The sequence below is a fragment of the Ciconia boyciana genome, chromosome 9 (genome assembly GCF_034638445.1).
Source record: "Ciconia boyciana chromosome 9, ASM3463844v1, whole genome shotgun sequence".
Classification (NCBI taxonomy): domain Eukaryota; kingdom Metazoa; phylum Chordata; class Aves; order Ciconiiformes; family Ciconiidae; genus Ciconia; species Ciconia boyciana.
In genome coordinates, this window is record NC_132942.1 from 18,936,933 (window position 1) to 18,964,615 (window position 27,683).

Consider the following 27,683-nt stretch of genomic DNA (forward strand, 5'->3'; position numbering starts at 1 on the left):
GTCCCATTACACCCTACAGCACTCTAGTACTCTGGTTTCCTAAAAGTAAGACAAAAAGGAACCTTGTACCAGAACTCTGCTCTACAACAGCATTGGGTTTTGCATTGAAATAAATACTATCTGCCATGTTTATTTTCTCAGATAATAGGAAAAAAGTCAAACACTAATGTTGGGGTGCATGATGGCTTCCCAGCCAGCACAATTGGAACAATATAAAATCTACTGTTGTTCAGATAGTTTCTGAACTTTCAGAGGATTAGGCATGGGCACAAATAAAAAATGCTGCCATGCAGATGTTGCAGGGGAAATGTAGTCTTATTAGCATGTCACTGCTGAAATAAGATTATGTGGCTGCAAATTCAGTCTTTCTTTTCTCCGTTTTTCTCTCTACTTCCTGCATCTTATGTACCTGCAAGGTTTGTGTTTGGTTTTCCTTCATCTTTCTTTAGGCTACAAAGGAAAGAAAATATTTAAAGTCAAATTACATTGAAAAATGCAACTGGATTTATATGGTTTAAGTAGAGTCTTATATTGGGTTCCCTACTACCGTTCTGTTGCAGCTCGCCCTGGTCAGGTACAGGTGGGCAGCCCCATTCCACATGCACAGCCCTGATGGTTTGGTTATGGCATTACCTGCTGATTGTAAACAAACAACTAACATGTTAGAAATAATCCTCAAAAATTATGAACTGAGCTTCTGCCAATTTCTTTTCCTTTTCATTGATCCGTAGCTGCTCAGAAATGGCTCTATTTTGCTGCTCAGAGAGTAATCCATAACCTGGGGTTTGGGGGGCGGGGAGGAGGATCATAAGACTCCTCTTGGAAGAGATGACAAATAATCAAGTCCTCAGTAACTGCTTCTGCATGTTTTAGGAAGAGGTTTTATAAGTGGTGGTAGCAACATCATTATCCTATTTGTACTATTCAATATGCTAAGTAGACATAAGCATATGAATTTGAGATGTTTAAGAATTTTTCTGTTGAGCTTATTGAAAAGTGCCATTTTTCATAAAAGAACAATTCAGTGTTAAATAAAAAATATAGACTGTGAACCAAGAACTTAGTTCTAATTTTAATAATCTGGAAGGGAATTAATTTTCAATTGAACCATTGAAAGCTGACTCTGTATTTTTTCATACAATGAAGAAAAATGTATTAAGAAGCTTTTTTCTATTTCTCTTTTTTTAAGGGCTTTTTTCCCTATCTCTGTAAAGAGGAAGAGAAAACATTCTCTATATCCAGAAGGCATTATCTACAGTCTAAAGTTTTGATAACCCACAAGGTTACCCAATACAGAAAAAATAGAACATCTTCCTCTTTTTCTGCAGCACATCTATGGTCTTCCTGATATCTATTAATAATCTCTGATGCATCTTCATGTTTGTAAGCCCAATATTTACAGTGGGACCTCTCCATGTACTCTAGTTCTTTTTATTCATTGATTTCACCCTTACTAAATCAGGATGCTATTATCATGCTTTCTGTAATAACTGCAGTTACATTTCTTTGTTTTCATCAATGGAAATTGGTTTGCAGCTAGTGTTAAAATGAAAATTTAGAACTATGTTTATTAGACCTGAAGTGGAAGATTATTCTTTCCTGTCCTCAGGATACCCTGCAAAGTGGGACTTCCCTGGCAGTGGGTGGTTTCACAGCTAATGGTTCAACACCTTTTGCTTCAGCAGAAATTCAGAGCCTCTCTAAGCAACTTGCTCATTCTCTTTATTTATTGCTAACCTATCTTGGTGGATTGAGAAGGTTAAAAAGTCTTGTGATTACAGTGCATGTGGTACAGCAGAAGTTATTAAATTTTACTAATTGTTTTTTATATGCTTTCAGTTAAGGTCCTAGTATGTACAGCTCTGTCTCTAGTATGTGTTGTGGTCTATGTATACAGTTTAAGTCCATGGTTTTGTTGTAGGCTCTTTGCTCTTGAAACCAGCTTCTCTTGGAAGTATTCTTGAAGTTTCAGTTCAAAAGGGGAAAGTGTGGAGATTTCTGTAGTTGTTAATCTATGAATTATATCCCTGTGAGAGTAGCCAGTCATTCAGGATTCAATTCTGTTATTGATCATCTCATGTGATTGTCCTCAGTATCACCATTGCTCTTGCACTGCAGCAGCCAACTGGAGCATCTACTGTGGTTTTCTTGTGTTGGTCTTGGTTTTTCCTTGAATTGTTCCTTTCTCAGGTTGAGAACAGCTAAGCTGGAGTTAGCAAGGCCAAGCACCACAACTCAGCAGTACTATCTGACCAGGCATTCTCTCAGCACATAGGCTGGGAAGCTGTTGGGAAGCCATGTTCTGATATTTACTTCTGCCAGTTTTGTCTGCGGCCAGATACGTTAGTAAATTCTCCGATGGAGAGTAAATTCTCTCTATTCTTGCACCAGTTTAACATCCTGGCCCAAAGATCCATCCAAAGAGCAAGCTAAATTTCTAACAGTAAAAGCTCAGAGTGAGAGTAAAGAAGGGAGGTTCAACCCCTTCAACAGCTTAATGCTGTTGCAATGTAAGTCACATTCTCTAACATGCTAGAAAGAAAATGCATGTTCACTTCTGAACTTTTTTTTTCTATTTTAGAGAAAAGTATTGAGCATGAGGTTTGTTTAAATGGCTTTAAAGAATTCATGGTGGAATTTCTTGGCCTTAAGATTTCAGGTACAGTTGGTCACAGCTTGCTCAGGGTCACCATGGGGTTTTGCAGAGATGGGCTGCTGCAAGATTTAGCTGGAAAGCAAGGTCTCGGGGCTTTGTCTACCCATAGAAAAACAATGACTGGTGCAGCACGTGCAGTGTGAGCTTAGACAGTCTTCATACACTGCTTTTCCTGTAACCCCCTCTACAGACAAACACACAGCAGTGCGAATTGCTCAGTTTCGGTGCCTGCTTGATCCTAGTGTCCATTGGGGGCACGTAGATGCGCCATCTGTGGGACTAAAAGCGCTGGCTGGTGTATGAGAGGAAACCAGGTGGGCTCACTGGTGCTTCCCAGGCAGCAGCAGCAGCAGGAGGTGAGGTACTGTAGAGCCAATAGAGTGGTGAGAGGGTGTGTAGGAAGCTTTGGGCAGCTGGAAGCACAGATTACATGGAAATGAAGGAAATGAGTGATGCCAGATGGACTGAGAGCAGGAGCTGCCTGGGCAGGAGGTAGGGCTAGGGAGCCACAGGTAGTAATATTCTGACCAAAACTCGTGTGCCTTTTGCAGGTTATTGCAGGTCATATTGTGTACTCGGTTCTCCAGTAAAAAGAAACCGATGCCATGAGAAGCCATATACATATCTTTAATTTTTTTTTTTTTCTTTTTTACTTTTAACCTAATTTGCTAATGAAATTTTCTCCCAGGGGATGTGAAGATAGTACAAAATGACCATGTTGCAAGTGAAGTGACTGCAAAGAGCACCACTTAGAGGCTTTCAGACCACCTGAGACTTCTTCACCCTTACTAATCATGTCTTTATTTCTACAGCTGTCAAAGAGCTAAGCTGTGGAGAGGAAGCAGAAGCCTGTAGCCCCTCTTGTTGCCCCTCAGCAGACTTCAAAAATTGCATGCAAAGTCCTCCTTATCTGTTATCAGAGTTGCTAGGATGACTGCTGCATTGCTGTCTTGCTGTATGCATGAATGCTTGCATGGGTGCATGACTGTGTGCATGCTTCCCTTCACATGCTGCCCTAAGTTTCATGGCCATGCAGGGCACAGCAAGCTCTGACTTCCTTTCCTGTCCCTTGGGCTAAGGGAAAGAGGCAATTCAGACAAAAGAACATGTAAAATACACCTGGAAACAGTCTTACAGTCACTGGAAAAGGGGACCCCACAGCACTTGCAGAACCTATCCAATGTCACGTTAAAATTAACAAAAGACAAAGTTGTGTATGGTTGTCACTTTCTTTTTGTTAAATTTTTTTCTTACTTTTTTCTAGACCCTGCCCGGTGGTTTTACGTGTATCAGAGAGGTAAAATTTAAACCAGTTTGACTCTATTGGTCATATAATTTTTGTAGTGAAAGTTTTCTTAAGCCAGGAAACAGGTCCCCCTGGCTGAGTTTATTTTCACACTGGCAGCAAACAAAATTATAGGTACTTGAAAATTGCCCAGTTCCTGGGTAAAGCTGCAGCCTAGGGAGCACCCGAGTCCCCTCTGATGAAGGTTGAGCTTCCACTCAACCTCCAAGTCCTTCTGTTTGTGCAGTGCTCTATTGCATGGCATGCTAAGTTGAGTTCTTAGCAGTTCAGGAACTCTCTGTGTGAAGTTTTTAGATGGTATCAGTGGGAATTTTCCAAAAATCATAAATGAAGCAATTTTCTAACCTTTCTAGTGAGGTTTATTTGCAAATTCACCTTTGAATGGCTGCTTGGAGGAAAGCACTTGTCTCAAAAGCACATTTTCTGCAGCATCCCCATGAAAAAGCAGAGAAGCACCCAGCAGTCTTTCAGTGGATTTCCACCTGTTTTAACAAGTTGTTTCCCTTATAAATGTTGCTACAGACAGGTGGGAATGCGCAAGGAAAATAGAAAATAAAATGCTGTCCCAAGTAAGGTCCAGTACACTGGAAGGACACCCTGCTTTCTCCTACCCTGGGAATGGCTAAAGCAATGCTATTTCTAATGATGACTAGAATTAATAAGTGTCTGCAGAAACATTTAAAGTAAAATTTGATGCTGTGTAGTTCACGTTCAAATAATTTTACGTGATGTTAGTTGTGTGCCAGAAAGACATTTTGGAGGCACCCGTGGCCTCAAACTATTCCTGCACCTCCTTTTTCAGAGTATAACCTTGTTCTAGTTTCTCTATGTACAACTGTGAAACTAATTATAGTAGTATAGAGGCAGAGGAAAGTATACATGACATTTTGCATAGATCATTGCAAGGATTAGCCAAGAAATCGTAAAATTCTATTACATTTTTTAATCTCAGAATTTTATTCAGTGTTGGGTTTTCATGTAGCTTTTCTCTGCAACTGGTGTTGTTCCAGGTTCACACAGGCAGAACACCCTTGTTAAGCTTGACTAATTGTATAATGGATTTGATGTTGCAGATTTAGTGGTGAAAATGGAACGGAAAGAGTCAAAGAATCATTTCAGGAAAAGAGAGTGGATAAGGAGACATCAATTCCTTTTTGTTTTATTGGCTGGAGAGTCCCTTTGGTTTGGAAATTGATCTCTCCAGCCAGGCAATTATATTAATAATAATAATAATTTATTAATAAAGGACTCTTCAAGTTCAATTAAACGTGTTTAATATTTGATACTTCAGTAGGTATCTTAGTGCCATTTTTTTAATTGATGTTTGCCATGAGCCAATTTTAGTTAACCCTTTTTTAGGATTCATAGATGTGCAGATACATTTTTGAGTTCCATCTGAGCTGTCATTCTGGGAATGTCAGCAGGAACAAGTCCACAGGATTCTCATTATCTGCTGTGTTAGTCTTGTTGATTTGTATTTGCCAGATGGGGTTGCTTAAAGGATAACACTTAGATTTTGTCTTGGTGGAAGCACATGGAACTGCACAGAAATATTTTTGATGGTTCCAGATAGTGGAGCTGTACTTGGTACCTGCCTTTGCCCCAAGGACCACAGACCTCAAAGGACTTCACAAAAGCAGTATTTCCTACAGCTTCTGCTTACACCAATGGAGGGAATGCTGAAGCCAGTGTACGGAGTCTGCATCAGTAATGCAGCTCTTGCCTGACTCCCATTCCCATCACTTTCTGCTGTAATGAGCATTTATGGACTCAGGCCTTTAGTTATTTCTCTTCATGAAATTTGCAAATATTTGCAATTGGTTTCCCACGGGCAGGTTCTATTTTCTATGAAATCTGGCCAAGCAAGTATTCTGTCTGGAGATTAATTTAAAAGATGTTGTGGATAAACTAGAGTTAACTTTTTCTTCAGGTCCTTGCTCCTAAAATATAGCTAATGTGTTTTTTTAATAAAAATAAGATGCAGTCTAATAATTCTTGCACATAATTTAATCCTCTTCTGCTGTATTTGTAAAATTACCCATTTCATCTAATACTTGTCAGTTTTATAATTAACACTGGGCACATTAGCTGTATTTTGCATCTTGATTTTTTTCTTTAACAAAAAGTGAATTTATTATAAACAGTATGTTTTCAAAATCCTCCCATTAGCCATGGAGCCTGGTGTTGCAGAGTTTCACCTTGCAGCCTTTGGAAGCAGGGGATAGGGTCATTTGCATTTTTATAAAATCATAATTTTCACCCTCCCTTTAAACTATGTTTTAGGCCTTGGGTTGTCCTTGGCCAGCCCTAACGATATAATGAGGCATCACTATAGCTCATTTGCCAGGCACATAGCTTGGAGGGCTGGAAACACTGCAGTATTTTTTAGGTGGCCACTGTGGGAAAGGTGTTTGATGTTTCTTGTGTTTCACAAGTGAGTTTGGCCCAGTGAAACCAACCCTGTGCTTTTGTGCAAGATGTTGCTTGTGTAGAGGCAGCTGCCAGCAAGAGGAAGGACAGGCAGGTTAATAAATTTGGGCCCGATGACTGTTCAAAACCAGACCCAAGAAAGCAGCTGGTAAATAACACACAATTGTTTCCTATTTTATAGCACACAAATACAACTTTGGTGTTGTCTGTGACAAACTTAATCTGTTCCACTTCTGTGGAAAGGATTGTTGGATCTGAAGAATATTGATTAGATGTTTTTGTATGGAAATAGGTCGCTAAAGTGAATACTATAAGATGTGCTGTCAACAGAGGATTTTAGGACTTGACTTCCGCGCTGACTGTGGCACATAGTCTGCCCTCTGCTCATAGTGCTGGCAAGTTACTGACTGGGTCTCTATCGGGCGTTGCACATTTAGGAACTCCTTTTGGGCAGTGCCTTAGTTCATGTAGCTGTCCTGGATGTGCCTTACGTTACCTATGTATTTTTGAGATAAATTGACAATGAAACAATGTTTTCCGTAACATGGCAGATAAATGTGCCTGTGTCCAATGGAACAGAAAGATCTGGAAAACTGAAATATTGGAGCAGCTTGTTTTCCTTCAAAATCAATAGATTTCTTGTCTTTACCATGGGTAAGGGAAGGACTGAGTCCCTCTGCCTGGTTCTGACATGGAGAGAAGTACCTAGCTGTGGTTGAAAATCTGTTTTCCTCAATGATGAAGCAATTTTGTCCATAGGCATGTAGATGTACAAGACAGCTTTTACATGAATAGGTTTAAGTTACTCCAGTTTATCACTTAGAGAAATGCAAATTCTGTTCAGCGAAGTTTACAGCAGTGCAACACAGGGCCATTTGCAGGCAGTTTAAGTATGGAAATCTTCAAATTTTAAAGATAACAAAAGGTAAAATTAGAAGAAATATGAAAGGATGTATAAACCAAGCCTCGTTAAGTAATTTCCAAAGTGTATTCAGTTAAAATATTGATCTACTCTAATGAAAATTAATTCTCTGTTTTTGAGCAAGCAGCAGAGAAATGAAATACAGTATCTTTCATTAGCAACAATCCATAAAATATGCATGTGCATGCAAATATGTCAGGATTATTTTTCTTTGTAAAGTGAAGCCACTATTTATTTTGTCTGATATACAAAATGTGCCTATCCTATGGGCTAAGCAAATAGCGATGATGTTTTGCACGAAAATGCAAAATTAAGTAATAATTATATCCTGGACCTACTTTGGAGTGAGATTACCCCAGATGCTTCTACCAGACCCAGACTTCATACCCTGCTATTAAAACAGCCATAAAACTATGGCCAGAGGCAAATTCTAAATCAGAAGGTGCTACTTCCCATTCCTCCAGTTGGGACACATTGCAAGAAAAACAGCTAAGCAAATGCACAAGCATGTTCTGCTCCAGCTAAATGGTGCATGTGATCTTCAGCCTAGGACACAACTCGCTGCAGCCATCTGGCATGGAAGGGATTAATCCAGGGATGATTTCAACAGGTGCTGGAGCTAAAAAACAAACAAACAAACAAAAAAACAAAACCCACCAAACAACAAAAAAAAGAATTCTCATTTATCAGTACATGCAAGCAGGAGAAACCTCCTGCTTTAGTTACTGAGTCCACCTAATTGGTAAGCACATATAACCCAACAACAAAAAAGAAAAAATAGTGCTTTGAGATCCAGAATAATAAATTTGGACCTATTTGCTAAGGTGCAGTGCTCACTAATCAGCTGTATGGTACCCAGACCGTGAGGCAGGTATCTCCACTGAGCAGGGCAGGGCTTAGTTCCAGCTCAAAAGGGCTGCTCTAAGCAACAGCTGTATCTTATCTGCTGTGGCTGGTCACACATGTCACCTGAGCTGTGGACATGACCACGCACATCCCTTGCAGTGTCTGCAATCAGTCCCTAGGTCTGTTCGTGCACTTGCAAACTGAAGAAGAAAATTAACTTTAAACTGATGGCATACCTGTTTGCCATGCTCAAATCTCTCAGGGTGTTCAGAAAGCTGTAAACAAGGCAAAACTGAGGAAGAACATGGCATTAGATAAAATATCTTAACATCATGCTAATAAAACTTTAAATTTGCATGTGTGTATCTATGTAAATACACTTCTGCTTGCACTCGCTACCATGAAGTGAGCTTCAGTTAAATAAAATTGCAGTGTTTATAAATGCAAGGGCTCGTATTTCATACAATGACATCCCTGAAGTGCTGGGAGTGACCGAGCCAGTGTGATAATGAAAATGTAAATAAAAGGAAATACAGTATATATGGTAAAAGGCAAGGGCAGATGAGGAAGTGACAATCTCCTTTTTTGCCACTGAGGTTACTGTGGTTAATTTATAGGGTGTCAGAGAATGGAAGAAAACAGTTTAAAAGAGCTGACTTAAAAGAAAACACTGAATGGAAACAAATAATAACAAAAAAATCTTTGTGGGGGGTGGGGACTATTGAATTGGAAACAACAGATTTGCACAGAAGAGCAGTTTGCGTCCTTAGGTCTCCGGCTACAGGTCTCCCCCTGCTCTGAGGTCTGTGCTACGCCCACTGCGGGCTTTCGCCAGGAAGGGAGGAGGGATGAACAGGGATGTTGCTGGAGGGAAATCTTTGAATATGGGATGACAACTGAGAAAAGTTTAAATGTAAATATCTGATGAACACAAGGGAGGGAATGTTTGATCTGTGAGGCCTATTAATGTGAAGTAGTTACTCCTAAAATAAGTTTTATCTTTTAAAACAGATATTGGCATGAAACACCATGGGAAATAGCTCTGTTGGCAAGTGATAGACAAAATGACCTAGTAAGTCTTTCTTGTATTTATTTTCTGCAGTGAGGCTCCAAGAAATGCCCAGGGCTGCTCTGTTGCATCAGGGCATGTTCCACTGAAGGAGCAATTTCTACCATTTTTAGAGTGTGTTTACTGGAAAATTGTTGGTCTGGTGTCATTTTCAGTGCCCCCTTGGCCAGCTCTAAAGCTTCACAAGTTTTTTTTTCCTCAGTTTTAAAGTATTTCCCTTGGGAAAGGAAGAGGAAGCAGATGAAAAGATTAACCCACAGGGAACCATCAGATTCTCTTCAGAGGCAGAGATTAATGCTGGTTCTGGAATAGAGAATGGAAAGAAAAAATAGTGTGTCCCTTAGAAAGGGAAGAATTTTTCATAATTTCCTTTCTGCAGTTTGTTATAAAGAGACACATTTCTCAGCATGGGAAATAGAATCAAATCTACAACAATAATCTGGCTTATTTTTAACATAGAAATATCTGCCCTGTGGGACCACAGCTCATGAACTGATTGTTGGAAAAACCTATTCTTGTAGGACAAGCTGAAGAAGATGAATTGCAGTCTTTTGAAATAATGATTCACTGAATGAGGCTAGTATTGTGAAAAGACAATATATCATTATTAAATTACAATGTTCACCAAGTAATATTTTATTCAAGAATATTTTGAAAAAGTAATTCCAATACCCTAATTTTGGGTCTGCTCATATAAAGGACATCTGGATAAGCCAAAGAACTAAGAGTTTTAAGCTGTAATTCTGCAGATTTTGTTTAAAACTATCATGGAGCTATAGAGCAAGTCTTCCATGAGCGAGACCTTTTTCTTTAATTACTTGGTTTTTAGAATACTAACACAAATTCCAATAAGTGATTTGTAAAACTAGTTGCTTAAGAAATATATGGCAAATAAAATACCCACAAAAAAATTAGTCATATTAAAATGCTTTTGCAGACAGTGTGACTTTTCTCAGCTGGATCTTTCCTGCCTCTGTATAAACCATGTGAACAGACGCATTGTAGGACTGTAAATAAAACCAAGTATGAGAGTAATCCAACAGGCTGGCTTCCCTCATTTGCCTCACCACTTACATGAGGATGCATAGATTCCTCCCCCACCCCACCCCCCGTTGAATTGTATTACAGGATATAAAGGCTAGATGGCCAGTATCTTACACTTATATTTTACATGGACTGAAATTCTAAATAACTTTAGGGTGACTCAATCAATAGGAAATGTCAGTGAAAACCTGGGCATGTTTAACTGGTTACAGAGCGGAGAAAGGCTTAGAGCCTTACCTGCTTATATACTACACAGCACAAAATGCATGTCTCCCAATGGAAAACTGAAACAACTATCAAGGTCATGTGTAAACTGCCTATTGCATTGGGGTGGGGGACAGCAGGGAAATGCAGGGGAAGGAGTCTGGGGTTATGTGCATTTTGTAAAGGGTTTTAGGTAACTTATGGTTAACCAAAGGTAAACAAAAAGGTATTTCCTATACAATGTATGGATTAGTGATGAGTCTCCCTAGCCTGGCTCCCTTGTAAATGGATTTCCTCTCCTTTTTTCAACCACTCATTCCCCTTCCCTCATTTGAAGGAATTTCTTCCCCACTTTTTTCTCTCTCTACAGCTTCTTCTGCGTTCCTTCATTCTGTGGTATATGTTCTCTTTCAAAGAAAATGGCTTTCCCCCCTTATTTCACATTATCTGTTCTTTTTCCTGTAGCAGACATCCTTTTCCATGTCCTTTCTTCTAACAGGAGCTATAATTTCTAGACTCTTCATTTTCTCTTTGTGTGGAGAAGGTGTCTCCTTCAGGCCTCTTCTGGCCACTTGCCAGTGTTCAGTAATTTTTTTCTGCACCATAAATGGTTGTGATACTCTCCTGTCCCATGCTATTACAGTCTCTTACCTTTATTCCCTTGCTGTGCAAGGGACCTTGAGCACAGTATTTAGGCATGTATTTTCACGGCTCAAGCCCCACAAATGCTGACTGAAACTCCAAAGAGAGGATTAGGAGGATGGCTCATCCTGAATTCACCAATATTCAAACTGATTTCTTAGTACTGAAACAATGAACTAATGTTAATTAACCATTATCGCTCACTTATGTGTGTCCTCCCTTAATAACCTTCATATATATGTACAGAATTAATTAACTTATGAAAAGATAGCTTTATTCTGGTCTGTTCTTTCACTGAGCCAGTCTGCTCTGAATTCATACCTTTCCTCTATTCAGAGTGACTCTTATTTCCTTGCACATTTCTTGTGAAATCCTTGTCTTTCAGCAGGAATTACTATATTATACTTGAGCCCAATAACCTAAAACATGTTTACAGGGCAAAAGTTGTGCAGTTTTGATAATAAGGGGAGTGTTAGCTTTTATGCCAACCAGCTTCTGGATGTAGATGGGATTTTCATGTCAGCTGAAACCTGCATCTGGTCCTTGAAGTTTAAAGAATCTTAAATTGACTTACACTCAGCATCTGTATATATTTGGGCATTACTTATACTGCTGGGGAAATGGACTTGACAGGTAAAAACATGCATCAAAAAAGAGGTGAGATTACAGTAATACAGGATGTGATATGTCTCGAGTACTTTTCTTCCTTGTTGGGAGACCGATCTCTTGAATAAAATGCACATAAAGTATTTTTCATTGCTTATCTGTTTTCCCAAAAAAGTCTCTGCAAATGCAGGCTTGATTCATTACAGATTCAGCAACTGTGGACATCATTTGAATTTCTCCTAGGATTAAAGTGACCTTTAGTGTCTTTGTAGCAAGCCTTTTGGTTAGCACACAGAAGAGTTACCCTCACTGTTTACCCTCAGTATAATGTCATTGTCTAATATGCTTAAGCATGTCTGCTCTCTCACTTATATTTGCACAGCTTTTTTTAAAGCTAGTACTTTGAAAGGCCTATTCTTCCATGCTGTTTCAATATTTAGATAAGAAATATCTGGTGTTGCCTTTTGGAGCAACGTATCTGCTGCCTACCCTTCTGTTCTCACCACCAGTTTTGCCTTTGTGAATGGGGAGCTAATTGGCAGCCCAGTAAGAAATATGAGCTATTGCTTTACTCGTGTAGCTTTTATTTTGCTTTCAAGAGGTTGAAAACAGTTATACAGATCAGTTCTGTTGGTGGTTTCTTTTTTCTCTATTATTCTTGAAATCCAGTCTGTCCTATCCATCATGTTAATAGAGCAAAGGTAACAACCAAAATAAATATCTTCCTGTCTTGTCTTTCAGATAAAATTGAAGATGAATTAGAAATGACTACGGTGTGCCATAGACCCGAAGGACTGGAACAGCTTGAAGCACAAACCAATTTCACTAAAAGAGAACTTCAAGTGCTTTACAGAGGATTTAAAAATGTAAGAACAATACCAAGTCTAATATGTGTGTCCCCACCAGCCTCAACTGCTCAGCTGCTTTTTGTATCATTCCCCTGCTAAAGATTAGGAGTTTTGTGCTAGATCTCCCCTACCACAGCAAAATGAGCACAATCTGCCTCTCCATCTAATATTTATGACACTGTAATCTGCCTAAAACTGGGTTTGGATGAATATTCAGCACATAATACTCTCATTAAATTTGTTCCCCAAATGTTAGTAAGCACAATGCAATTTCCTTAACTGTGCCAGTACTTCAAGATAACTGGAAAATGTTTTTATGGTTACTTATTTAATTCTTGCTGTCCGTTCTTCATGCTCAAATATGAGTGGTACTGTTTGCTTGTGATTAGCTACCCAGGATGCTTTTTTATCCTTTCTCTAGCTGGAGAAATCTTGCTCTTGTAGTAGAATGTTATTAGAGCACATTAGGACTATAAGGTTCGGTGTAAGTAGGGAATAAGGCTGGAGTGGCAGGAGCCAAAAAGAAATCAAAATTAAACGGATATCAAGACTGAGGAGACAAGAGAGAGGCTACAGATTTAGGTGAAAGCAGGAAACGTGCCAGTTGGCATGACTGCGTGCACAGAACAGCACCATGCTTGTCTTTGTGAACCACCGTTCCAGCCATACTCTCCCTGGTAGCAGGGAGTCTGCGGTTCTGCGAGCCTCAGCTTCTAGGTCACCTCCTGCTGCCTCTTAGGGACTCATCATAATAAATAGAAACAGATAGGGAATTTTGAGGCTACACGGAGCAGATGTTTTATGGACCTTGAAGAATGAATGCTCATTACGTGGTTGCCTGAGGGTCTGGATTTAGTCACCCAGGTGGTTTGTGCCAGCTGATGTTCTTATGATGATTAATAGATCAGTATCGAGCTAGCTCAGTAAACACAGTGTGGTTTTTAAGTCGTCTTGCAGGACAGCTCCAGCATTTCAGCTACTGTCACAGTGAAATGCTGAAATTTCTTGGAAAGAGGAAGTCAAGTCTATTGGGTAAAAACTTGCCAAAAGAAAGCTGAGCTACCTTAAATAGAGGCAGTGTTGAGGGAAACCTGCTGGACATTGAGAAGGGCCTTTCTTTTTGACAGATTCTTGAAATTTGATTGAATTGCATCTCCAGTGTATACTTGACTTCTCCAAGGAGTGTGGTCATTTCATCCTTTATTTCACCACTCACTGAAGTGGGCCAAGGCATAGCTCAGCTTTCTATATTTTTCTGTTTGGTGCATGTGTTGTATTTGTACAGCCTTTGCTGCACATAGGAGGTCATTTCATGTGTGAAGTTTTCCAACCACTGAAGACTGATATTCTGAAATCTCTTCATGCTTTAGTCAGTCAGCAAGAAATCATACAGCTTTTGAGACAGAGCTTGACAAGTTAACGTACAATATGACATGATTGCCTACAGTGGGAGACTAAACTCAGAGAGTTCTTAGCTGCTGTGTTTTGCTAAGACCTCTGAAACGCCTTGTGTATTGCTGCGTTTGGTGGGAATCCTGCCTGGGAGAGCACTGCTCCATGCTGAGAGGAGGAGCTGGCTGTGTCGGCAGCTACAATGCAAAACAGAGAGGCAGCCTTGCAACTCTCTCAGCAGATCTGACATTTACTTCTTGCCCCTTCCAATTTTTCTATCGCTTTGCAGTACAGAGGCATTATCTCCAAGAGTAATGATAGACAAGTGCATTTAACTTGTGACCTAAACCCTTTCATAAGACCTCGCTGAAGGTCTTGGTATTAATTGGCAGCGCTGGCAAGATCTTGCTTTATATCAGGTTGTTAGGACAAAGCAGTCTGTTTTCCTCCAGCTGCTATGCACACAATATGCATGAAGCTTTAATATCTAAGGTTTAAATTGAAATGAAAGGGCAGCTTTAGCATTTGTAGCCTGTAAATCATGGTTTCAATGGGATGAGTAATTATGCACAGCAGGCAAACTAACTCAGCTGTTACCATATTTGCTATTGTACTGAACCGTCTGCTTTTTGGGATGATGTTACAGTGCCATCTGGAGATTCAAAATCCCTGTGGGATAGGAATACAGTCAATTTCCTCTCTGGCTTGTACTTACTGCTTGCCCTTAGTGATTGCACAGAATCCTGTTTAATCATGAGGCAACACCTGGATTATCATAGGGCCATTTACAGGCACTTGTAAGGGACATGGAGGGAATGAGGCCCTGCTCAGCCTGGCTGCAGTCACAGGAGCTGAAGGTTGGGTGTTCATGAACGTGGCTGGTGTTCGGCCAAAGGCAGTTCAGCACAGCCTGGGGTAGCCTCCAGACTAGTGTCCCAGCTGACCAGGGTCCTAATTCTCAGTATTTTTATTCCTGTTCTTTCTTCATCTCTGAAATCTGTTTCCCCACTCCCTCCAAACCTTCCCAGTCTCTTCCCAGTGTGTCACTGGTCAGGTCTGGTGTTTCTGCACCAGACTGACAGAGGCTTCCACCAAATTCAGATCCTTTGCCACTCCAGAGAAGCACGGCACACTAACCAGGCCAGTGGCCTTGCTGCCTGGCCAAATGTCCCCTCTCTCTTTGACTTAAGCTTTCTTTTCAAGTTGTGGAAGGGTGCTGTTGTCCAACACCTCTTGATGCCAAGCCCAAAAGTTCACTTTTATCTTAGCAGTTATCTCTGTCCCCAAGGCACATTCTGCATTATGCGGAATAGTGTATTTTGCATCTTGGAATTAGCTGCTGTCAGGCTGGAGCCAGAGTAACACAAGCATTTGGCCTGATTGCTTTGGCTGTGGTTCTGCAAAAGCAAGGTAACAGAGATGGCAAAAACCAGCACAACGTCTGGTGGACCTTGCCTTGGGTTAGCTTAACAAAATAAAATATACATATACATCAGGAGAGAGAATTGTTTGAGCTGAAAGACAATATCAGCACAGGAACAAAATGGCCATGAATAGGTATAGGCTGGAATTAGAAGAAAGTTTCCACTCCCCAGAGGAGTAAAGTTTGGGTAACACTTATGGAACGGGAGGGAGGAGAATGAGAAACTATTTTCAAGCTTTAAATTGATGACTAATGAAGTGACCAACAATGACAGAGGTTTGAGCTCAGTAATTCAATTTAGACCTCCCATTTAGACCATGTTTCTAATGACTTACATTCTTTGGAATGGAATGCATGGATTTAAAAGGATTGGCATTTTTATGGGATTTTTTTCTCGGTTCGGGGGGGTTCTGTGCTGTTAGGGGAAATGGTTGTTAGCTGCAAGGGATAATTTTCTAATTCTAAATCAGAAAACGGACAACCCAAATAAGTGAGGGGCTGTTGGAGACATTCTTACCTTGCTTTAGTGTGAATATTTTAGCAAATCTGTAATGGAGTGTAGTATAAGATGTAATCATCTGTAACAAATCAGACTTTTGGAGACTAAAGCAAGCAGTATGAGCAAAGTAGAAATGTTCTGATACTTTAATAATCCCCAAAATATCTCCAAATTGGGAGAACATAGTAAGAGCAACAAAATACATGGGATGTGTGAATGCTTAGAGATGCAAATCTGGACTGTGGATCTTGAAGGAGAATATGTTAGAGTCTGTCTGTGGGCAGCTAACTTAATACCTCTGGTTTAGCCAAATATGACCCCCTGAGTACTCCTTTTCATGTTCTGGCCAAGTTAGCTGAGAACAGTCTGATGGGCAACTTATGTTTAGCCCGACTTCAGTTCTGCTGCTGATCCCTGCTTGTCCGCATTGCACATCTTTGAAAGCAATCAATGAAGTTAATTTCTGATTCCAGCAGAAGAAAGAACAGCAAGTGCAACTTTTGTTTTATTTTTTTATTTTTATTTTTTTTTTAATGTGGATTCAGCTCCTTTGTGGTTTAGTATTTTAAATGAAGTCTGAGAGTGTAGATTCATATACATGACTCATGCTGTCAATGCCAATGCTCAATAGTTAGCTTTTTGAAAACGAGGAGTTGTTTATGTGCTTGACAACAATACAAAAAAATGCTCACTGTTCTTGATGGACATTTTAAAAGAATTCATAGGTTAAAGAAATGAGAGGTGTTTACCTGAAATCTAACCCCCTGCCATCGAAGGAAGGCCTTACGAATGTTATGGTGAAGGACGGTGCTTTTTCATACTGCCAGGAAATTTTTCTTGAATGAGTAAACCTTTGTCTTCAGTGGAATTTAAACTGACACTAAGCTTACCTGCTCCTTTTCACAAGAGAGATTTCTTTTGAGTCAGCTGTATTAAGTCATACTGTAGCACTAATGAGGCCTCTTGAGCATTATTTGACTCTTATAAAAACAAAATTGTGATCAATTAAGTGCAAATGAATTGGTACTAGCATATGTGTCTGAAAGCAATCCAGTTATAGAGAGCTAAACAGGCTGATCAGTGTCAGCGCTGCCTCTCCCTAGCAATCCTGGAGGTTTGATGCAAACTTTCATTCGATTTCCAGATGGAGCATCAGAAGCAATAAGGATCATGTGGAAATTCAGAAAATTTAATCAGGCACAATGGCCAAAACTGCTACAGGAGACTTTGCCTCTGCGAGGAGAGTGCCTGCAGCAGCAGCTTCTCCTCTGTGCCTGCCCTTCGCAGACTTAAACTTCGTTCTCAGGGTTGCTAGTGGTGGGCTGGGGCTCTTAGTAAACAAGGGCTATTAATACAGCGTTATAGAAAGTATAGAGAAAATAATGAACAGTCCCTACATTTATAAACTATCTTTAAGCATGTGAAGTGATGGTTCTTAGTGAAGATAATAGTTGTATTTATCAAGATGAGAGAAAGAAATACATCTTCACTTTGTGTGTTTGGCCAGTAGCACTCTGCTGGAAAGGATGGTTAGGTGCTGTGCTAGGTTTGGTTTTAAAAAGAATGACAATTTGGTCAAATACTCAGAAGTTCTGCAAAGACCCAGTGTGGATCTTGGAGTAGCAGCACTCCAGTGACCAAGAGAAAATTTCTACCCAAGAATGGCTGTTGATAGGTACTTAGTCTGATCTATGATTAAAAGATACCATAAATAAATATCAGATTATTTATTTAATGTACATTAAATTACAAGCTTTAGGAAACATGAACTTTGGGAGAATACTTTTGATGGTCGCTATTACCTTCTATTAATTACTCTTCTTTTAAAGATTTCTAGCTTATTAGAAGTGGCACGATAGATGAAAAAGTAACCACATTTCTCATGACAAAGAAACCAAGCAATGGCTGTTTTATTAGGAGCTTTGGAACATTTTGAGGGTACTCATCTAACCAGGAGTTTTGCCATACAGAATTAGAAAGTTTTGCAAGTTTCGTCTGTAAATAAAAACCCAAGGTCTGGTCCTGCAGCCACTGGCTTTAGATAGTCCAGTTAGTCTTTTCATCCTCTTGCTGTGGAACAAGCCTTGGACACTGACGCCGGAGAAGGGGTAGCCCCAGCGAGATCAAGACCACAGTGCTAGGTTTGGGTTTTATTTGGGACACTTAAACATAACCAGTGGAAGGACAGTTGTCAGGACATGAAGACATAGAGTAAAAGATAATTTTAGGACTTTTCAAGCAACAAATTATCCTTTATTTAGCTCAAATCTATCCCAAATCACTGATGGTTTTCTACCCAAATAGCGGGTAGAAGACAACAGGATTTCTTCTGCATTGGAGGAAGGAACTCAGATCTAATCACCCTAACTTCAATAACGAACAGGTTTGTGATTAAGAAACTGCCTCTGATGTCTCCTGAAGTACCCCTCCTTGCTCTCCTTCCGTGACTTGCACAGGATAAAGTGATTTCTCTTGTTCATTCTGTCCTTTTCCATGGTTAATGAATGCACATCAGCAGCAGGTGAAGCTGGCAGATCAGAGGCTTGAAAAAAATGCCTTTTTACCTTTATAGGCTTTTCATGGTGGAAGAATTTCTTGTCAAAGTCCTTCTTGTTCTTAAAAGGTATCTAAAGAACTCCTCAATAAATAAGTCTAAAGAACTCATCAATAAATAACTTGAATCTTACTCCAGCTTTTTGTGTCACCAATTCAAAGGGATTTTCTTAGACTTCCTAAGTTTACTCATCTCAAATTCAACAACCTGTAATGCTACCAGAATAAGCATTTGTCTGTCTTGGATCTGCAGAGTGGAGTGTAACAGGCAGTGAGTGTATGCATCTATGGCAGTCCCAGGCTGCCAGTAGTGAGTAACTAGAGCAGTACTGGCTTCTGCCTTTCTTTGCAAACCTACCTAGGGCCATGGCACACACTCCCAAGCCTGCTCTTTAATGAAGTCCAGGCTAAACACAGAATTATAGGGAGATTAGGGGCTTTCCACCTCAACAGCATCATGTGGTATAGCAGGCGTATTCCAGGTAGCGTAATGTGGCAGTAGTGTGTTTGGATGTAAAGGCTGTGCAGCTCTGTGCTCTTTCAAACTCATTTCTGTTCATCCCCAAGCTTGCTTGTGGTACCACAACATCTCAGTCTGCACAGAGGCATGGCCCTCCTAGATGTGTTAGTGTAGAACAATGAACTCTTAAATGAAATTTCCATTACTTTAGAAGGTAAATCCAGGAGGAAAATGTCATACACTGCCTGAAAACTAGCCAGGGTTATCCGACAGACTGGATTAGCCTTAGCATTATTGAAAAGATCTGAAAAACAGCTTCTATCCCATTTCTCCAATAATTCCAATTAGGATTTATTAGGAAAATAACATAGAAACATGGAGAGAACACCATTATGCTGCAGGATGAATGAATGATGTACCAGCATCTCGAATGTGGCTTGCAGTCCTGGGCTGCTGTCTCAAAAAGGGTACGGTGGAAATACAAAGATGCAGAGAAGGGATGGTCAAAGGATGCTCAGTGTCTTCCATGCTTCTCAGGGTGGGATGCTTCAGCCTAGAAAAGAGATAACAAAGAGAAGATCTACAAAATCACAAGTGGCAGGTAGAAAAAGCATTGGGATCAACTGTTTGCTCGCTCTCTCTATGCAGGAATTCAGGGCTATCAGGCAAGGTAGTAGGAGTCAGGTTCCAAAAACTGAAAGCTGGTGATTCCTTGTGCAAAGGACTGTAGATCTGTGAAACTACTTCCTGAAGTGTTATTAAACACTTGTATTAAAATGGGACAGCAATCATAGTATGACACAGAAAGAGGAAGGCATGGGGTGAGTACACTGCCAGTAACTGATGAACTTTTTTGATCCCAAATCTGGCCTTCAGCTTAATCATAAGCATCAAACCAAGATATACGCACCGGTTTCATGAGAGATTCTGAGTTAACCTACTCATATAATCCATCTTCAGTATCAGGAGTAGCAGTGCTCTTGCTCCCTCTTCCCTCCATGTGACACACTGCCTCAGCTGGGGCTGAGGAGCTTAAATTTCTGTGAAGGGGTTCAAATGCCTGCAGCAGGGGACAGACCCACAGTGTCTCTGCCAGTTGGTATTTCCGAATGTGGGAGAAAGCTGACTTTTCTGTACCTAATTCTGTGCTCTGTGAAAAAGGATCAGTGCCATGGTTATGTTATTGTTTTGCTCTGTTTTAGTTTTCAAAATTGGTTGATAGGCAAATCTGTGAGGAAGAGCATCATCGACTGGGAAATATTCTATATAATTGAAAACTTCACCTAGATAGCAATGCCTGAGGCTCTCTGTGATACGTGAACATGTGTTATAACAGCACTGAGCTGTTGGGGGGGGTGGTAAAGCACCATAGTTAAGCTAAACTTGCTCTTGAATTTTACTTGAATTGTCCAAGTAATTTAAGTTTTAAAAAAAGAGTTGAAAGTTAGGAAACAGGATTCACAAAACAGAGACAGCTCTTGTGCCATTTTTCACCTGCCTCTTCCATTGCCTGTGGTCCCACATCCTGGTGGGTAAGATCTGAGTCCTCGGTTCAGATGTCACTTACAGGGTAAAGCACGTGGGAGCCCAGTTCCCCATACCTGCTACATCTCCCTTTTCACAGATGCTGTCCAGACTCTCCAAACATGCCCAGGAAGCACCTCCTACCCCAAACTACCATAATGGCTTGGATTTTGCTCGGCTGTAGCAGAGCAAGTGCAAGCCCTCTAGGCAGGGATCCCCTTTTCCCTTCCTGAATGCTGCCCTGTGGGGCTAGTTAGCAGGTCAGGAAGTTCAGGGCAGAAAATCTGTCACTCTCTTCCCAAGTGTTTGCCCTTACTTAAAGCAACCACAAGTGAAATGAAATGCCTTACATTCTAGTAAGTCTAAAATTTATTCTAAATTTATTCTTTAATTCTAAAATAACCCCACAGGTTGCCAGGTTAGAAAATTTGCATGGGCACAGTCTGGTTTCTCAGAAGTTTACAGGAGACTGAGTGGATAAACAGGTTAAAATGACCTAATCTTTTTCAGCCTGATACTAACGCTTGTTTGTGAGGACTTACGAGTGTAGTATGTACCATTAGCCTCCATGGAGCTGGTGTCAGGTATCTGGCTATAGTCTTCGGCTGAGGATTAATGAATTCGTATATGTGGAGGCATTGGACAGGGAAGTGTTAGCTGGCACTAACATTATTTGTGATTATTAGATGAAAGCTTCATATGACAGAAGGCATGAGCTGCATTTCTAGGTTGTTGTATAAAACAGCGATTAAACACTGCTGAAAACAGTTAGAAATGTTAATAATGGTGAACCAAGTCTATGAGATGCTTAAGATGAAATTGCAGTCTGAATTATTTTAATTTCTTCAGCTGTACAGTCTGTGCATCCAGAGCACTGTGAGAACAGGAATGTGATTTGTTTAATTGCTCTCTTTGGACTTGTAGAGTTTTGCAAATGAACCTTTACAGAGCTGGGGGTTTTTCTTTACTTTTTTTTCGTCTTTTTTGGTTTTCCAACAGGAATGTCCTAGTGGGGTTGTTAATGAAGAGACATTCAAACAGATCTATGCACAGTTTTTTCCTCATGGAGGTAAGTGGAGTACTTTGCATCTGTCAGCTTTATTGAAGCATGCCTTAACATTCATTACTGCCAGCTGCCTGCAAAACTACTTCAGATAATCTGTACAAGAAATGTGAATTGAGCTTGAGCTCTGCAGGATCTTAAACAGAAACACAAACATCAAGGTAATAAAATTAAGTTAGGCCCTTTGAACAGTTATTTCACAAGAATATAGACAAACCCACATTAAAGATTGCCCCTACTTGTCAGCTCTTTATTCCCCAAGTCCAAAATAGAAACTGGGGATTGAAGCTTTTTTTTTGTACTGACTTTCTGGATGGCAGAAAGCCAAATCACTTCCCCTCAGTGTGTTTTTTGCTTCCCTGCTGTTGGACTGCTGTGCATGTAGTATCTAGCACAGAAAAGTCACAGACCTCATTTTGGCCTGCAAATTAATCAAAACTTCCCTAAAATTCTTAAAGCAGTTCTTAGTTGATGTGTGAACTCCTCGCTACCTGAAATGATCATTTTTGGTGTTTGTGTGACTAAGATAAGGTTGTGTCATGTATTGGAATATTAAAGTATTGTGTTAAACCTGTCAAATAATGTATGTTCTTGCCTTTTGAAAACATCAAGAATCTATATGTACTTCTAACGGGATATGTTCTGTGGGGATACTGTTCTCAAATTGAAAGAAATGAGTCATGGGTTTAAGTGGCTTTTTAGTAAAAGATTCAGTAGTTGAGGCTTTCTGAATATATTCCAGTCTGTAGTAGCTGCAGAATACACTCATTGTGGAATGATGACTGAAGTTTCTGCAAGAGTGTGTGTGTGCGCATGTGCATTTACTTTAAGAAGGTCATTAACAAGTGGTTTTTCAACTAAATGTGAAGATAAAACACACTTTGCTTATGTTTTACAAGGCATGTGACCTCAAAGATGTACACCTATAAAAAGTTTACATTAAATTTCAGTATGGACTTCATAATTTCCTATTGTGGTTGCTTTTGTTTTTGTTATAAAAAGCAACAAGTCTATTTATTTTTTTAACAAATATGCAAATTTTTAAGTATTTATAATCTTAATATATTTCTGGATGTGTTTTGTGTTTTCAACCTAAGTTCCAGTAAGTCCAAGGAACTCGTTACCCCAAGTAACTGCACTAACTCCTTTAAGTGACACACCTTAGGTGACTCCTTCCTTCCCATTTGTGAAAAACAATCAGGCACAGAAACTTCATCTTTTCATGGATAGATAAATTTCTTCCCTTCTACTGAGTTTGACAAAGACTTGCCTTTTCAGGTTTTTTTCTGTCCCATTCCCTTGAAATGTGATTCTCCCTTGGTTAATGATGATGGTAGTACAACCATGCTTAATAATAAATCAGTTTAATGGCAGATGTGATTTTGTATTTTATACTGTTTTCTTTCACTTGGTTTCCAAACTGTTTGTATAACCTTAGCATCATAAATTGTGAGAATTGAGATTCCTCAGAGATTTTTTCACTTTTATGGCACTCTGTACAGATAAACTTGTACATCCCAGAGGTAGTAAAGTACCTCTGAATTACAAAAACTTCGTGCAGTGTCATTCCAGGCTTGTGATATTTTTGTTACATAAGGCTCCTATCCTTGACAGGTTTTCATTTTTGCTAATCTGTCATCAAATGATACTAGTGATCTAGTATTTCTTAATGTACATCATACTCTATTGAAATAAGACCTCTAGTTTAATATTTTTAGTTCATAGTTTAGTTTAGCTTAATTAGTTTTTAGTAGGACTGTCCCATAAGTAAGTCGATGGTATTCTTCTGGAGCTATTTTATTTCAGAATCCTTCTCTTAAAAATGTAGTAGATGATTTTTTTTTTTCCTACAGTCCGGTGTGTTCTATCGTTATGGATGACAGTAACTTAAGTATTTGATTTTTCTGCACACTGTTATGCTTTCCTGCATTTGAATAATGTGAAAATATTTTAATAATTTCATAGAGATCACAGTAAAGAGATGCTGGGTCATTCCACTTGACTGCCTGCCTAGCACAGGGCACCAGGCTTCACCTGAATACCCGTACATTGAGTATGAAGACTCAGGCTTGACTAATGCTATGTGCTAGAGGCAAAGAGTAGAAGGGACAAAAAAGTGCATGGCTGCTAGAATAGCAATGAAATAATTAAGGAAATTTAATGTCATTTGCTTCCATCTTGAAAAGTTGGGCTCTAGTGATACAGAGAACAGTGTGAATTGCCTCCAGAGCAGCGAACGGGCCAGTGAAGGTCGTAAGGTCATACACCTATTTGATTTTTTTCTGCATACCATTACTGTTTTTCCCAGTTAACAGCCATCCTTCACGTGGCCATAGAAACTGTTCTTCTCAATAGAAAAGATTTTCTAAAACCAGCAGTTTAAGATTCAAAAGGACAAAAATATGCCTCAGATGAGATTGCTCTTTAACAGTCATGGGCCAAACTCCAGTTACTGGAACTAGACCCTTCTGAAGTTGGACAGTCCCTGAGGATCTCTGCTGTATCTCCCACAAAGCAAAAGGTAGAGAAAGGAAGCACACATGCTGCAATCACTCTTTGGTGCTTTTGCTGCATTTCCCACCAGAGCTAATACTCCATTTGTCCCAGAGACACTCTTGGGAAGTTTTTTTTGCTCATTCTTTCAAGTACAGCCCCATAATCCAGATCATTTCTACTGTAATAAAAGCTTCTGTATTTCAAGGCTGTTTTAAGGGAGGGTGTGGGGAGTATGCAAGTCCATGTTAACATATAGTTCATAGAATATTTGGCAGTGCTACAAGGTTGTTTTTTATACAAAAGGAAAATAAGGTTATGAATGTTGTTTAGAGCCATTAGTGTATAATGAACTGTTGTACCAATCGGTGCCCTTTGTGTTTTTCAGATGCTAGCATGTATGCACATTATCTCTTTAATGCATTTGACACTGCACAAAATGGCTCCGTGAAGTTTGAGGTAATTGTTTTGCATCCTCCTTTTGATGCCTCTTTCTCAGTTTTGTGTTTTTAAGCTTTTCCATCCGTTCTTCATTGTAAACTAGTAGGACTTGTTGGATTATGGGTTAGAGGTTTCAGTCTAAAATCAGCTGATATTTTAAAATCTGGTTCACTTTAGTTTATGCAGATGGAGTTGCATGTTTCCTTTCACTAAAGAAACATATAGATCATGTTATTCAGTACCATGGGGAGAAAGTGCAGAGATTTATGTAGCAGAGAGGAGAGGTTGAGGATAGTCCAGTCCAGGGATTTGCACAGATAATTGGATGTCAAAGAAAAGCCAGTACATCGTGTGTCGTCTTCAGTCATCATGCATTGCAGGGTTACATTTGTATGTTCCTGGAATATAGGGGTTTTTTAGCTTATTTGATATATTGAACAACCATCTCAGGTACTTCGTTCCTAGGGAAACCAAATCCACCCTTTAACTAAAAGGCTTGTTGCTGTGGCTACAAATAGTGATCCTTCAGGCTCACACTCATAGTGGGAGTGCAGCAAAAGGATGTGTTAAGTTATATGCCTGTGGAGGATGAACTTAATAATTTTGAAGACAGTTTACTGTGATCAAAAAAACTAGAAATCATAGGCAATCTTGCCTTTGCCATCAAATGGCTAAGAATTCCAGTAATTTCCAGGTAGGACTGAGAAATTAGTTCATTTATCAAATGTAAAATGGGAATGTTACCATAAGTATATGTGTGTGTATGCAGCGACAGCTGCAGTGGGAGTTTTGTATATGGCAGCTACTCAGTAGTTAGAGACTTCCAGAAACCTAAACAGGCTAAGACACAGCAAAATGCTTAGGTAAGTATTTATTTAAAAAAAAAAAAAAAAAAAGTGCTGAGCTTTCCTTCCTGGCAAACCTGTGTCTCTAGTGGTTGTCAAACATAAGCATTTTGCCCCCTTTTTTGTATTGTTCAGCAAATTCAAAATCCTCTGAGCCTTGGGAAAAAGGAGCAAAGGTTTCTAAAAGTGATGCACTGCCCCATGCAGAGCTAATGGAGATAACATAGGAAGGAGTAAGTACATTAAATGAGGTATCAGGAACTGTATAGCTCTGTTAGCTTGAAGCTCCACCTATACCAATAAATCCCTGTAGCGATGCTACTTACAGTGCCTTGAGCCCTTGTGCAGTATAAACAATAAATCAAAGTTATTGGAAGCTATAACTTTACTGTAAACGAAAAATACAATTAAAATGCTGTCTCCCAGACTGAGTAATTAGTGGTGGGAATTGCATCTGGTCCAGTCTGACAGATTTTGCCAGAGAACAAAACCTGAGGCTCCCTGTGTTAGGGAGTTTGGGATCTTTCTGTCCCTCTCAAGGTGGACACAGAGAACATGCTGGATTTTCCTCCTCCTCCTCCTTCACTAGCACCCTAGGTCTGGGGGCAAGAAAGCATCAGCTTCCACTGCCACAGTTAGAGTCCAGCTGTGTTTAACCAGGCAGCAGCAGTCTGAGTGACTCCTCCTTGCAGTAGACCATTTTTAAGAGGAAAATTGCCACTGGAGCGTCTTGCAGTGCTCTTAAAAACCAGGCATGTATTTTGCCATGCTTACATTCATGCAGTATTTAGAGTTTAGAGCATGACAAATTTGGATGGGTAGCAAGGAAGGTGTCCCAGCTTCTGGTCTTGAGCATACTGTGCTGTTCCTGGCAAATCCGAGGAGCCAGAGCAGCCACTGTCCTATCGACTTTAGGATCTAAGTCTGCCTGACTTGGACTGGATCTGCGATTAAGCCCATGCCATTTTCACACCCCTCAGCCCAGGATTTAGGAGGGTTTAAGGCTGCAGCACCTATTAGGTCTTCCAGCCTTGCTAAGCTGCCTAAACCATATCATAAGCTTGACCTTTACGGTGGCTGCAGTTGACCACTTGAGGACTTTTCTGATTTTCGTGGTTATCTCATACACATATATTAGTGTGACAGTACTCAGATCATCTTATCGGATGCTATGTTCATTGAGTTCAGTCAGAGAGGACACATTTTTGGAAAAGGGAGTCAGAAGAGATGGATAACCACATGCTCTATCCTAAAAAGATCTTGACGGGCATTATATAAAGAAGGTGACTTAGAAGAGGATGTTATGAAAATTCACATTTCCCTCTCTGCCTTGAACCAGGATTTTGTGATGGCATTGTCCATTCTGTTGCGGGGAACTGTTCATGAAAAGCTAAGATGGACGTTTAATCTGTACGACATAAATAAGGATGGTTATATAAACAAGGAGGTAAGGCTGTTTCTGACAAATGCGGTTGATTTCTGAAGAGAGCTGACTGGTTTCTGTTGCAGAGCACAATTAATTTTGCATGTAGCTAACTAAATGCAAATCAGACTGGACTTGAGCATTTATCTGTGTCTAAGTAAAGTGCACGGTGATCTTATATTAGCTGATTTTGTAGGCATATTTTCCTGTATTATAGTGCCTTTAATGGATTGCTTTAGCCAGGAGGAAAATTCTTGTTACAACTATGAGCAGCATAACCTTTGCGAAGGGGACGGTGATGGTGACAATAGCTACTCGGTAACTGAGGCGCAAGGGGTTTCTGGCTGCACTGGGAGGTATGGTGTGGGCTCACCCAAAGCACTACAAGCCCCCAGCACCACTCCCAAATCCTGCACTATCATCTGGTTTTATGTTCTTATCTGGTACTGCTTGTTCCCTTTGTGGGAAGCCTTGGTTTTGAGCATGGTAACCTGAATATTTTGTGAATACATCTTGGTCTATCTTTTCAAAACTATTGTGCGTACCTAGAAGGTTTGTGATTACTGCTACTGGTCATGGAGTTGTGTGGCAGTTTGTGCAAGGTGTGGAGAAGGGCTGGGTTCCCAGCCCTGAAGGTCCCTGGCCCCAGAGGAGACTCTGGGACAAGGTTGATGCCGCAGTGCTGACGACCAAGCACGTTGCTTGCAGCCCAGCACCATCCCCAGCAGCTGCCATGTCAGAGCTCACATCCTGCAATGCTGCTTGGCCAGAGGAGGGAAGTGAGCACTTGCAGGCACCTCCAACGTGGCTGTGGCAAAGTCATGACACAGTCAGAAAGAACCACTTGTTTTTTATAGATGAACTTGTATATGATGATACATCTGTCTTCATGCACATGTATAGGCATTCTCTGTGTTGTTTTGTAATAGGAGAAGGAGGGTGAAGAAAAGGATAGTAAAAGAAATGTGCTATCATTTCTATTAATTTGCCTTTT

At 40.1% G+C, this 27,683-nt stretch overlaps 1 protein-coding gene across 8 annotated transcripts in view; it reads left to right on the top strand.

Moving 5' to 3' along the window:
* The window catches only part of KCNIP1 (potassium voltage-gated channel interacting protein 1), a 420,579-nt gene that overhangs the window by 384,578 nt on the left and 8,318 nt on the right, over positions 1-27,683 (top strand). For all 8 annotated transcript variants that reach the window (XM_072873237.1, XM_072873232.1, XM_072873235.1 and 5 more), the window contains 4 exons: positions 12,467-12,591; positions 21,424-21,493; positions 24,369-24,439; positions 26,606-26,713. In XM_072873237.1, the coding sequence (XP_072729338.1) occupies positions 12,490-12,591; positions 21,424-21,493; positions 24,369-24,439; positions 26,606-26,713 (351 nt within the window). In that variant the 5' untranslated portion in view covers positions 12,467-12,489. The remainder of the gene's footprint in view (positions 1-12,466; positions 12,592-21,423; positions 21,494-24,368; positions 24,440-26,605; positions 26,714-27,683) is intronic.